Below are 14,743 nucleotides of genomic sequence, written 5' to 3'. Positions count from 1 at the left end.
AATAATTAAAGTTTTATAACTTCATTCATTTTGCTTAAGTTATATATTGAGCTAAAGTCATGCATAAACATGTTTTCATGACTAATTTTTCTATGTGACCCTGGAGCACAAAACCAGTCTTAAGTAGCAATATTTGGGTATATTTGTAGCAATAGCCAAAAATACATTGTATTGGTCAAAATTATACATTTTTCTTTTATGCCAAAAATCATTAGGATATTGGGATCATGTTCCTACCGTAAATATATCAAAACCTAATTTTTAATTAGTAATATGCATTGCTAAGAACTTCGTTTGGACAACTTTAAAGGTGATTTTCTCAGTGTTTAGATTTTTTTGCTCCCTCAGATTCCAGATTTTTTAAATAGTTGTATCTCAGCCAAATAACAAACCATACATCAATGGAAAGCTTATTTATAAATTGACTCTTATGACTGGTTTTGTGGTCCAGGGTCACATATAATTTTCAGTGTGGAAATCAAAAGACTTACTTAAAAGCACAAAGTCTTTTATTCCATGCATGAATTAGGATGAATTATGGCTTTAATTTGATATGGGTGCTAAACAGATGATGCACAATTATCAATTAAAAAATTACAGGAATAAAGATTAAATGTGTCTAAAAATGCAAAAGCATCTTATGATCCTAAACCAGGTTTTTTTTAATGCATGCAAAATGTTCTCTTTTGTAATTTGAGTTGAGATTTCTACTTTGAGACGCCACATCTTTATTGAACACTTCATGTTCACGGAAGCCAGGAGAGATTGACTGAGAGTCGTATTTGACAGGCGCTGACACACGTCTATCACTCAATCTCTCCTGGCTTCAGCGATCATGAACGAAGCGAGCCAGAGCACGGATGTGTCCATGCTTTCCATCCACTTTCTATTTCCAAGACGCAGCTTGTACGAAAAGAGCCGAGCACCTGAAGTCTACACTTGAAGGAAAATGTTAAGCCCTCAAATCTGCTTAAAGCACTGTTTCTGCGAGCTGAAACAAACAGGCTTCCATCCCACAAAATAACAATAAATGCCGACAAGCTACTACAAGCCGATTCACATTCATTCCGCTTCGCTCGCGGCCTCGAAACGGGACTGGAGGGTGACCACACGTCCTCCGGGACATGTACTGACCGGGATTTCTAAATTGCCTAAAACGTCTAGGGTTTGGCTTTGTTTTCCTATTGCTTTCATACTTGCTAAAGGTAATGACAGACAAGAATTTTGACCAATGGCGTGCAGGCATTCTACACCACCGACCAATCGTGGCTTGCGAGAAAGCGGGATCTACAGAGAACAATCAAAAGCGATGCAAACACACTAATAAGACAAAACCGGGGCATTTCAGGCAATTTAGAAATCTCCGTCAGGGCATGTCCAAATCTCAAAGACAGCAGGAAAATAAAAATGACTCCTGGGTGAAGTCCTGATGAGTTCATAAGTTGATTAAAGCAGCGCCGACTGACTTGATAAACTGGACGTTTGCAGGAGTGTTGCTTTCATTTCCAGAGAACATCATCAGGTCAGAAATGACTGAGAGCCTGTCTAGACAAACAAGGGCAAGACAACGTCTGAAAACAGAGATAGAGCTGTTTTTAGGAGCTGTGATTACAAGGAACATTATTTATTAGCCAGCAAATGCCGAAGCCCAAACCGGACGGAGCGTTCCGTTCTGGAATTCAGCAGATCTTTTCCCAGGACTCCGAGCTCTTACCGATATCACCTTGTTATTCGTTCAGCTTTTCCTCTACAAAAGATTATTTGGAAACGGCAGACAGATTTTGCAAGACGGTTAATCACGCGTCCTCAAAGAGAATTCCACGAATGAGTGAGTCTGCTGGACAACAGGGGGCAGCTGTCTGAACAATAAGTTAGTCACTACAAATTAAGTATTAGTCGGGCAACTCCCAGCTGAGGATTTCAGAGCAGACGGAACGTCACACGCGCAGTCGACCGACAACAACCGTCTGACTGACTGAGAGCAAACCACATCCGTCTGATAAACACGCCAGCCTGAGGACATCAAAACGCTTCAGACCAGATCTTCAGCAGGCTTATGAAAATCTGCACATTATTACATCACAATATTATCCTGTGCACACTGCAGACAGAACTCTAGTAGTTCACCCAAAAATGAAGATTTTAATCATCATTTACTCTGAATTGTTTCTTCTGTTGAAAGCAAAAGAAGATATTTTGAAGAATGAACTGAAGAGTAACTGGTAGCCATTGACTTTAGCAATGGAAAAACATATAGAAAAGTCGGGTATATTTGTAGCAATAGCCAAAAATACAATGCATGGGTCATAATTATTGATTTTTCTTGTGTGCCAAAAATAATTAGGACATTAAAATCATGTTCCATTAAGATACTTTTTTATTTTCTACCGTAAATATATCAAAACTTACTTAATTAGTAATATGCATTAAAACCAACAACACCTTTTCTCAGTATTTTGATTTTTTTGCACCCTCAGATACTAGATTTTCAAATAGTTGTATCTCAGCCAAATATTGTCCTATCCTAACCAACCACACATCAATAGAAAGCTTATGTACTGCTGTATGAATCATAAATGATGACAGGATTTACATTTTTGGGTGAACTGTTCCTTTAACTCGCTGAAAAGTACATGTCATTCTTATTCTATTTTAAACAGAAACATCTCCACGGACATATGAATAAGACCATAATTCATATTCCGTGCCAGTGATCTAATGTGAGCTAATGATTATAGAGTCGCACGAGTCTGTCTGTCACTGACCGCTTCACCTACTAAACAGATCCTTACACCACATAAACTAGTCCGCGTCAAAACTTTCTGAGGAGTCTATCTGGGACGTTACCCAGCAAATAACCAGCATAAATAGTCAAACAACAACATAAACACATCGAGTGATTGTGTTAATGTCCGTTACAAAAAGAACCGCGAAAGCCGATTCGAATCGAAGCGCAGTTTGACTAACGTTAGCGCTGCCGCGATTCGAATCTTTTTTAGTGAGGAGCGTCAGGCAAAACTGAGAGAAAACGCTCCGGGGTACTCACTGATCGCCATACTCTGGAATGAAGTGGATCTCTTGCAGTTACATGTACAGGAGACATTGGTGTGGGTGTCGGTGGTTCCGTTCATCAGACCCATGAAGCTGAACATTGAAGAAATCTGACGGATCGACGCGGAAAACGGACGGACGGCGCTCGCTTCACGGCGCGCTGTCGAATAAAAACATTGACGCAGGCTTTTCCTCTTCCTTCAGCGAGGCTTCTTTCTTCCAGGCAGTTGTGAGGCGGCTTTCCTTTAGCCGCCGTCCCCCCACCCCCGTCCCGCTGTCTGGCCTCTGTCCTCCAGTATTCCCGGTGTTATTCCCAGACGGTTTGTACTACTTTCCAGCCGTCTGCGCGCACCTCATTCAAGTCCAAGTTGGCTGGGAACCCGCGGGGGGCGGGGCTAGAGCGCGGGGGCGGGGCCTAGAGGCAGACAGCATCACGTCACTGCCAGACTTGGCCTTTCACAGAGTGCATGAGCCAATCAAAGTCAAACGGGGTGAGGAGCTGTTCACACACACGCGTTTATCAATTTGTTTCAGCTTTTTTATGAGAATGAAAATTCCAAGCCGATTTCAGGCAGACTCGAAATTGTTTCAGACACGACACTTATTTCATATTCTTGCACTCTTACTTAAAACCACACACGTCATGTGTCTAAAAATGTGTTGTGTTGTGAAATACAAACGTGATTCATATGTTCAGTTTTGAGTGTCGCAGTGCTTCTGACAGACAGACTCCATCTCTGAGCATTTAGAGAATAACGCCCTCCTCTGGTCAGAAACGGAATCTCGCTTGAATAGTTCAGCCAAAAATTAAAGTGCTCACCCCCAGGTTCATTCCAGATGTAGATGAGTTTGGAGAAATGTGTGATTTCATAACTGTCTCACCAATGGATCCTCTGCAGTGAATGGGTGCCGTCGGAATGAGAGTCCAAACAGCTGATAAAAACATCACAATAATCCACAAGTAATCCACACCACTCCAGTCCATCAGATAACATCTTGAGAAGTCAGCATTAAGACATTTTGAACTAAAATACAAGTCCATAATAATGCCTCCTCCAGTGAAGAAGTCAATTTTCTGTTGTCTCTCACATCAAAATCCAGCCACATTTGTGACCATTGACCACAAAACCAGTCATAAGTGTCAACTGAAAATTAGATTTATATATCTGAATAAATAAGACTTTATTAGACAATATTTGGCTGAGATGCAACTATTAAAAAATCTTGAATCTGAGGGTGCAAAAAAAAATCGAAATATTGAGAAAATCACCTTTAAAGTTGTCCAAATGAAGTTCTTAGCAATGCATATTACTAATCAAAACTTAAGTTTTTAATATTTACAAAATATCGATATGGAGCATGATTTTTACTTAATATCCTAATGATTTTTTGCATAAAAGAAAAACTGATCATTTTGACCCGTACAATGTATTTTTGGCTATTTCTACAAATATACCCGTGCTACTTAAGACTGGTTTTGTGCTCCGGGGTCACATATTTGTTTAGAGCTGTTTTGGCTTGTAAACAGTGCTTGATCTGTGCAGATTTCTTTCCTGATTGAGACCAGAACACACGAGTGCATTTTTAAAATTCTTATAATGCTACTTTGTTGTAGATAAACTTAAACACATTTATTAAAACTTTACCCATGACATATATGAAATGTCATTATTCTGCAGAGATATGTAATGCAAACAGTGTCAGTGTGTTTGTATAAGCTGATGGTCACACCTATACGAGTTTCTTAACAAATTGGAGTAGTTAAATATAGTTTGATCAGTAGCTTGTTCAGCATGCCTGAGCAACTCTGTGAAAGGTGTGTCTGTCTGCTGTCAGGATCTCAGTGACCCCGAGTGCAATACTGATGCAGTCAGCCAGAAACACATTTACATATATGCATTTTTCCAAGGTGACTTACATTCAGTGTTGGGGGTAATGCATTACAAGTAACGCAAGTACGTAATAATATGACTTTTTCCAAGTAACTAGTAAAGTAACGCATTACTTTTTAATTGACAAGAAAATATCTGAGTTACTTTTTCAAATAAGTAACACCAGCTACTTTTCCTCCATTTATTGATTAAAAGCTCTCCTGTCTCCATGGTGAGAGAAATTGTGAGTAAGATGTTCCTTTAGTTCTAGAATAAATGTGAACATGCATTAATTCATCTAACTCACTAAAAAAACAGATACAGTATTCCTCAAAATGAATAAAAACACTGAAATTCAACGCAAAACTGCAATAATTAAATATGGTAAATAATACAAATATCCTTTATGTATTTAATCCCATTTTATTAACTGATGTCTTTGCTGCCGACCTTCGATGATCCAATTCATCCATACTAATAAGCAGAAATGACTCAAGATAATCTAACATTTGTTTTCTTTTTTTTATTGCTGAAGAGTTGACATTTGTTCTTCTGCGGTCTACTGTACAGACGGAGATTTACTTTTCTCTAAGCCTGAGGCTTTTGCTGTGAAAATGCTTTTACATTTGACAAAAATACAACTTTTTATATTAAAAACAAACAAGCAAGCCCTGCCCAGATTTAAAAAGTAACGCAAAAGTAACGTAACACATTACTTTCCATAAAAAGTAACTAAGTAACTGAATTAGTTACTTTTTAGGGAGTAACTCAATATTGCAATGCATTACTTTTAAAAGTAACTTTCCCCAACACTGGTTACATTGCATTCAACATACAACTGATCACTCCAAGCATTCCCTAGGAATCGAACCCATTACTACTGCCATGATCTACTACAGTTTAACCCTCCTGCTGATGTCTACATTTATGGTTTAACTGTTCAATGTTGTCTGAAATATGTATATTTCCTCCACATTTATTTTTAATAATTTATTTTTTGCATTTCTGAGAAAAAGTCTGAATTACATGATATACATTTAGAACTGTGAGAAACAAGGTCAGAATTGTGAGATGAAAAGTTGCAATTACATGAGCTCATGTCTGTCTCTGACGCTCTACTGCAGCAGCACATCACAAAACTATTCACAATGAATCTATCACATGCAAATTATTTTTTCAGTTTAATGATGATCTGAAGGCCTAGATCTCCTCAGCTCTTCTCTGTGTGTTTGGTTTTCTGTGTCCTAATCAGACTCTCTGATGTCATAATCTGTCTGAGACCTTTACAGACGATGATTCATACGGCTGGACGCTCACATGATGTTAGAAAGCAAAACTCTGTTGAGCAACAGTTTCCTCTGTTTTCATCCGTTTGATCTCCAAATAGAGCAGAAGAGCTCAGCGTTATTAAGATGAACACGCAAATCTGAATAGAAAGGGAACTGTTTATGAAACCTCATATTTAAATAATTAAACTATATTGTCATACGAAGTAAAAATGTATTAGAAATTGTAACAATTTTATATATTGATGTATATATCTGGCCTATATGAATATTACAGATGTGTATGTGTATTTTTGCATTTTGAACAAATATGTTACATACTGTATATCCATCCTAAAACCAGTCAATACATGTTGATATTATATAAGTAAATATAAAAGTACTGATTTTGTATATATGTTGTTTTAATAAAGTTAGAATATCTAAATTAAAATATATTGCTACATACAATGCCATATAAAAATAATCATATACACTGCAAAAAAGCTTTTCTTACTTAGAATTCTTGTCTTGTTTCCAGCCAAAATATCTGAAAATTCTTAAATCAAGATGGATTTTCTACACGAGTAAAAAAAGTTTTTCTTGTTTTCAGAAGTGATTTTTGCTTAGAACAAGCAGAATAATCTGCCAATGGGGTAAAAAGAAAAAAATCTCATTTCAAACAGAAAACAAGATTATTGTTCTTAGCCCATTGGCAGATTATTTAGCTTGTTTCAAGCAAAAACACACTTAATTTGGACTTGTTTTTCTGAAAACAAGACAATAATTTTTACTCGTCTAGAAAATCCTTTTTGATTTAAGAATTTTTAGATATTTTGGCTGGAAACAAGACAAAAAATAAGTAAGAAAAGCATTTTTTGTCTGTTTTGTACTTGCTGCAGATATTAAAGGTTGTTTTTAATATATTGTGTATTTTATTGTTTGATGTACATTTGTTCATATTTATTAAACCTTTGTTTACATATTGCATAATATTACGGAACAATAAATAAAATCAACTGAATGAAATGGAAGCATAAGTACAAAAAATATGAAGTATTTATTTTATAATAGTAACAATTAAAAAAACATAAAATCATGAAAATGCATAATCATAAATGATAAAACAAATTTAGAAATGAATGCTGAGGACACACAATAAAACATGTTGCTTCAAATCATTGCTTTTAAATTGGTCTCTAAAACTACACTATGTGACATCAATTCTAACATTTAAAAATATCATATATTTATGATTTGCAAGCTGAAGCAATCAAATCAGATGAGAAGACAGTCTGTTCATGATGACATTTCACTCATCTGTTTGGTTTATTATGTGTCAGCAAATCGAGACATTAAACAGATGATCAAACATGACTGAAACATTGACATTTACATGATTTAGACACATGCTTTTGCTCATTTGACGCTTATGCTGAGAGCACAGAGCACACGGATAAACTCCAGCATTCAGACATCTCTCTCTCTTTCTTTCTCTGTGTGTCTGCCTGCCTCTCATTTGCTGTAATCATTTGTCTAGACATCAGCGTCAAACACCTGAGAGCAGAGACGGAGCGCTTTCCGCTTCATTTCATGATGTCTGCATCGTTCAGAGGGAATCTCTCCTCCTGCTTTTGTCTTCTGCTGTATTTTTATCCAAATCAGAGACACAAACCACCTGGATCTGTGTGTGTATGTGTGAGACTCACAATGAGAGGAAGACAAGAGAGAGAAGGAGGAAACATAAGAGACAACAAAGAAGAAAAGATCATAAACATTGTGGAGCAGATCCAGAGAGACATCAGTCCATTTGGAATTGCATGCAGGACTGATAATGACACACACACACACACACACACACACACACACACACACACACTCTCTCTCTGTCTGTCTGGTCTCTCAGTCATCTGACCCAAATGAAGTGTTCTGAGAGCAATAACAATGAAGCGGCGCATGATGTGACTTGAGTGCTGCTGACTGAACAAATGCATCACGCTGCTGGAAAAAACAGCGTCTAGACTGGAAAAAGAGAGATTTGATTCTTATTATTTCTCTGATTCTGCTGTCTGAGATTATGAGCTGAAAATGTGTGTCTGGAGGAAAGAAAAATTCAGAAACGACCTTCAGCTCTTGATATTTTTACATTAGATCAAAATCAACACACTGCAAAATGCTTTTCTTACTTAGATTTTTTGTCTTGGTTTCAGCCAAAATATCTAAAAATTCTTAAATCAAGAAGGATTTTCTAGACAAGTAAAAATTATTGTCTTGTTTTCAGGAAAAAAAAAACAAGTCAAAATTAAGAGAGTATTTGCTTAGAACAAACAAAATAATCAGCCAATGGGGTAAGAAAAATAATTTGGTTTTCAGTTTGAAATAATATTATTTTGCTTACCCCATTGGCAGATTATTTTGCCTGTTGTTTTTTTCTGAAAACATGAAAATAATTGTACTTGATGTAAGAATTTTTAGATATTTTGGCTGAAAACAAGACATTTTTTAAGCAAGAAAAGCTTTTTTTTTCAGTGCACAAGAGAAAAAAATCATTAGAAAGTGAGTTCAATTGCAATTTATTAAACACTGTTCATCACATTTGCATGAAAGACTTTGCTGCAAACAGATAAAGCAATGATGACATAAAAATAATATTTAAAATGTTATTTAATCATATAATAAATTAAAACTAACCATAAAATCATGCAAGGACAGCACAAAACTGAATTATTTACTTTTGTAAGGAAGGAAAAACACATCCCATATTTTTTAAATATGTGACCCTGGAGCATAAAACCAGTCTTAAGTAGCACAGGTTTATTTGTAGCAATAGCCAAAAATACATTATAAATTTTTCTTTTATGCCAAAAATCATTAGTATATTAAGTAAAGATCATGAAGATAATTTGTACATTTCCTAACGTAAAAATATCAAAACTTAATTTTTAATTAGTAATATATGCATTGCTAAGAACTCCATTTGGACAACTCAAAAGGTGATTTTCTTAATATTCAGATTTTTTTTACACCCTCAGATTGCAGATTTTCAAATAGTCGTATCTCTGCCAAATATTGTCTGATCCTAACATCAATGGAAAGCTTATTTATTCAGCTTTCAGATGATGTACAAATCTCAATTTTTTAAAAAACTGACCTTTATGACTGGTTTTGTGGTCCAGGGTCACATATATTAATGTCAGAGGTTGTGTGTCCAGTCAAACTCAGTGTATGTTTCATGTAAATGATGTGATATTGCATATATGCATTTATTATTGGGCACATCATTGGTGAAATGAATTTTCAGAATTTTTGAATGAATTTTTCATTAGACTTTCCAAACTGTTTTTCAGGACAGATTGTGTTTTTATTTATAGATGTGAGGCAGCTGAATCATCAGCATAAGACAAAATGCAATTAATAAGCCCATGATTGCAGGAATTAACACCCACACGCCAATTAAGCAGCCAAAACAGCAGCATCAGATCAGATGTTCTCATGGAAACAAGCCTGTGCTGATGGAGACTTGCTCTCCACATGTTTGTGGCTCACAGTAACAGTTTAGAAAGTAAGAACAAGCACAAAGATCAGTCGTTCTTGACCTTCAAGGGATGGAGGGATGATCATTTGAGAGTTTGTCTGCAGTCTGTGTGTGACGTCTCTCTGTCCTTTCATCCTCCTCCTGCTCTGTGAGCGTCTGAACGCCTCTGAATGCTGTGAGGTCGATACTCGTCCTTTACCTCATCAGCGTCAGTTAGCTTTCATCCCGATGCTCAAACCCACACACACACACACACACACACACACACACACACACACACACACAGCGATAGGGAGCCGAGTGCTCACAGAGAGCATCACATCAAGATGTAAACAGAGGAGTGATGCTGGTGTCCTAGTGGCACAGGAATATTTGTAGCAATAGCCAAAATACATTGTATGGGTCAAAATGATAGATTCTTCTTTTATACCAAAAATCATTAGGATATTAAGGGGAGACACTGCAGGCAAAAATGCTGTTTTTTTTTTCATGCACCTGTCAAATTTGAGATTTGGGGATTTTTGGTTTTTCATAAAGTGTTTTTTCAGACTAGTGGAAAGAAAATATCCAAAAGACACTGTTAAGTGTTTCTTTTATAGCACTTTATCTATTTGTGTCAATAGATTTCAATTACAATACATATTTTTAAAGGCCAAGAGTTTTTTTTTCCTACACTGAGCCACAAATCTCAACTTCAGCAGCACTTACACACACCAAACTTTACATTTGTATTCCTATCTATATCCTGAAGGTTTTTACAGAGGGATTTGTTCATATAGAATTTGCTTGATTTTATATAACATTTTATTCCCCCCAAAATGGTAAAACAAAATACATTGTTTTCTGTCTGTTCTAAGTATTTTCTGAATTATGGAGTGACAAAATAAGACCCAAAATCCCCTCTGTAAAAGCATTCAATCAGTGTTTAGATTTTTGTTCTAGAAATGTATGCAAATTAGTGCATATTTCATTAAATAATGTCTCATTTGCATATTTAAACCTAACATTTTAGAAAACTTGTAATACACAAAATGTTTGCAATTATCAATGTAATCAATCAACTGGATAAGTAAGGTCATAACTATTATTTAATCTTTTTTCCCTATTCACCTGCGGTGTCTCGCCTTAAGTAAAGATCATGTTTCAAGAAGATATTTTGTAAATTTCCTACTGTAAATATTTCAAAACTTAATTTTTGATTAGTAATATGCGTTGCTAAAAACTTCAATTGGACAACTTTAAAGGTTCTCAACTCTGGCCCTCGAGGTCCACTTTCATGCAGAGTTTAGCTCCATCCCTGATCAAGCTGGAGTAGGAGCTAAACTCTGCATGAAAGTGGACCTTGATAATAAGATTCAACAGACCAAGCTCTGAATGTTAACTTAATGAAAGCAGCGCCACCTACTGGGGAAATCACTTACTTTGTTAAGAGAAGACCAACATTAAACCTCACATTCTCAGACAGTTCAGATCTAATGACTGAAACACTGTATCATTCAGAAAATGAATCCAAATGACTGTTGTGGCAAGCCGTTTTAACCTAAAATATACTAAGTGTTACTCATCGTAATTGCATTTTTACTAGTAACAATTCCAATTACAGAGCTCTACAAATGATTTTTTACTGTCTCCATTGACTTTCATTCATTTTTAATTACAGAGCTCTACAATTGAATTATTACTAGTAACAATTCCAATTAGAGAGCTCTCTAAATACATTTTTACTAGTAATATTTCCAATAAGAGATCGCTTTAATTCAGTTACAGATCTCTGCAATGAAACATATCTTTAATGTGTTTTTTACTAGTAAAAATTGAATTAGAGAGCTCTCTGATTGAATTGTTTCTAGTAAAAATGCAATTACGATGCGTAACGCTTAGTATATTTTCGGTTAAAACAGCTTGCCATAGACTGTAGCTCCTAGATCATGTCTTCTCAATGACTGAAGCTGATATGTAGTATTAGTAAAAGTAAAGAGTAAAACAGTTGATGTTTAACATGGTATTATATGTTTTTATTCACCCTTAAATATGCAATTACTTCACATGCATACATAATTACTCAATTTTTATTATATTTTATAATATTAATTAACAACAAACAAACAAACAAACAAACAAACAAACAAACAAAAAATGTGATAGAAATTCAATGTCTTAGGATATCCATACAATATTTGTCTGTTTTATTAATTTTAATATTTATTAAAATTATATAATATTATTAATTCCAGCTGCTGTTATTGAAAGCTACAGAGCTTTTAAGATAAATAATTGTTATTATAGTCATTAGAATTGTATATATATCATACGTGTTTTAAACAGAAATCATTTTATTTTATTTTTCGTGGGAGGACATTTTTATAAGTGAAAATTCTGGAAAAGCATTACAACTCATCATCAGCAGAGGGCGCCTGATTCTTAATAATGAAATGAATCAAGACTCAATGTCCTATTCAAACAGAGCCTGGTTTTCTGAAGATGTCTATTTAATAATTCAGTCTAAACAGTTGTTAAAGACTGTCAAGGGTTTACACTTTATAATACAACATGCTGAACTGGACATATCAAATCCAATGCCGTTTCAAAGAGTAATGATAATTATATAAAATGACAAGTTTATCTATTTGAATGTGGGCTTTTGCTGAACGTTCGCTTATTTAGTGGATGTCGTTTTCCTGAAATATTCTGATTATAAAGTAAGTTTGAATATCCTTGTTTTACTATAAATAGCAGTTGCTGTGTTATTTGGCACATTCAGTTATGTTTCAGGGTTCAGATATCAAATGAAAAGCTGTATGCGTGTCTGAACTGTGTGTGATGATGTGTAACGCTTCATTTCAAAGGGTGTTTGGCTCAGAAACTGAGTAGTGTTGCTCATGTCTACAGCAGACGGACATTATGAGTGTAATCAGTGATTATGAAATGTGACAGTCACAGTGACTATAGAACATCAGGATATACACTAAACTATACACATGGATATATAACACACACACACACACACACACACACACACACACACACACACACACACACACACACACACACACACACACACACACACGTATTCAGGCTTACTTGGCTTATACAACTAAAAAAGCCAAATGACTGTATATAGCATGTAATATATGAAGTGACAGGACTGAATGAGGATGGCAGGCATGTGCTCATCATGTGCCGTCTGTGCGTCACATGCTGCTGGTTTATTTTTGTTCACGATCTACTCCAGCAGTCAATGTTCTGGAAACAGACTATATTTATGTCTCCTGTGAACTTAAAAAACAATTGATCTAAAATGGTTACAATTCTTAACCCCTGTGTTGAGTTCCAGTCATTTTGATTCAGAGATGATCTTCTTTTTCCTGAAAATGCTAGTTAATATTATTGCACTGAAGTAAAACTGCTGACTTTGCTCATAACAACTTCACAAAAAAAACTTAGATAATATTTGTAGTTATTTGGGATTCCCCCCCAGATTGTGCTGTTATTGTTCAAAAATAATGAGCCTTTAAAACATTGCTTATAAATGTGTTATGCTATTTTACTACCAAATCTTGAATTCAATCTTTTTCTCAAGTTATTTTCTTTTAATTAGCACAGGTTTTGTATTCAGTTTTGGTTCTGATTGATCACAGGTCTTATTGCTCCTCAGTTTTTGAGTGAAAAACAAAACAAAACATTATTTGTGGATATTATTTTGTGAATATTAATCCAAAATGGAGATGCATAAGCTCAGATCAATTAGGCCTACGATCAATCAATTCCAGAAATAAATACAAAACCTGTGCTAATCAAAAGAAAACAATTATTTGGTGATAATATAGAATAATCAGAGATTTATGAGCACTTTTTAAAGGTAATTTCTGACTGGAAAGCACCAATCAAGTTTTTCAAATGTCTTCATCCCTACATCACTTATTAATCTAACTTGTGAAAAAAAATTATATATATTATATATATTAAACTATATATATTTATTTAAATATACACTGCCGCTCAAGAGTTTGGGATCAGTACGTTTTTTTATGCTTTTTGAAGGAGTCTTTTCTGCTCATCAAGGCTATGTTTATTTGATTAAAAACACTGAAAAAAATTATGATATTGTGAAATGTTAAGGCAATTTACAATAGTGATTTTCTATTTTAATATACTTTAAAATATAATTTATTCCTGTAATGCAAAGCTGAATTTTCAGCATCATTACTTCAGAAATCATTCTAAGATGCTGATTTATTATTAGTGTTGGAAAGTGCTGTTTAATATGTTTTTGGGAACCTGTGATACTTTTTTATCAGGATTCTTTGATAAATTAAATGTTTGAAGAAAATGAAATTAAATGAAATGAACAGCATATATTTAAAATAGAAAACTTTTGTACCTTTTCTTTGGGGAGTACATTTTTTCTTTCTTTCTCTCTTCGAAAGAATTTAATACTTTTATACAGCAAGGATGTGTTAAATTGATAAAAAGAGATAGCAAAGACTTTTTGAATAAATGCGGTTCTTTTTTATTCATTAAAGAATCCTGATAAAAGCATCACAGGTTCCAAAAAATATTAAGCAGGACATCTGTTTCCAACATTGATAATAAAAGTAATAATCAGCTAAATGCAGCTTCAAAGGACTCTAAACGAACCCAGCCGAGGAAGAAGGGTCTTATCTAGCGAAACGAATGGTTATTTTCTAAATACATTTACATTTTATAAGCCATTTGAAGCTGCATTTAAATTGCATTTTGGAAGTTCAAACTGGGGGGCACCATAGAAGTCCACTATATGGAGAGAAATAATGAAATGTTTTCCTCAAAAAACGTAATTTCCTTACGACTGGAGAAAGAAAGACATGAACATCTTGGATGACAAGGGGGTGAGTAAATTATCTGTAAATTTTGGTTCTGAAAGTGAACTACTCCTTTAAAGTATCTAAAAAAAAAATGTTATTTTGAATTGCAATAATATTTCATATTACTTTTTTCCATATATGGGTACTCCAAGATATTTAAAATACTATCATGGTGAA

The 14,743-nt window shown here is 34.7% G+C and overlaps 1 protein-coding gene across 1 annotated transcript in view; it reads right to left on the bottom strand.

Moving 5' to 3' along the window:
* pmepa1 (prostate transmembrane protein, androgen induced 1) overlaps window positions 1–3,413 on the bottom strand; it is a 30,321-nt gene extending 26,908 nt beyond the window's left edge. Inside the window, exon 1 of the mRNA XM_073851402.1 lies at window positions 3,047–3,413. Coding sequence (XP_073707503.1) covers window positions 3,047–3,152 — 106 coding nt within the window. The 5' untranslated portion in view covers window positions 3,153–3,413. The remainder of the gene's footprint in view (window positions 1–3,046) is intronic.
* Window positions 3,414–14,743: the final 11,330 nt, after the last annotated feature.

Source organism: Garra rufa, chromosome 12, assembly GCF_049309525.1.
Source record: "Garra rufa chromosome 12, GarRuf1.0, whole genome shotgun sequence".
Lineage (NCBI taxonomy): Eukaryota > Metazoa > Chordata > Actinopteri > Cypriniformes > Cyprinidae > Garra > Garra rufa.
The sequence above is the reverse complement of the archived record's forward strand: the minus strand, read 5'-3'. Positions and strand labels throughout refer to the sequence as shown.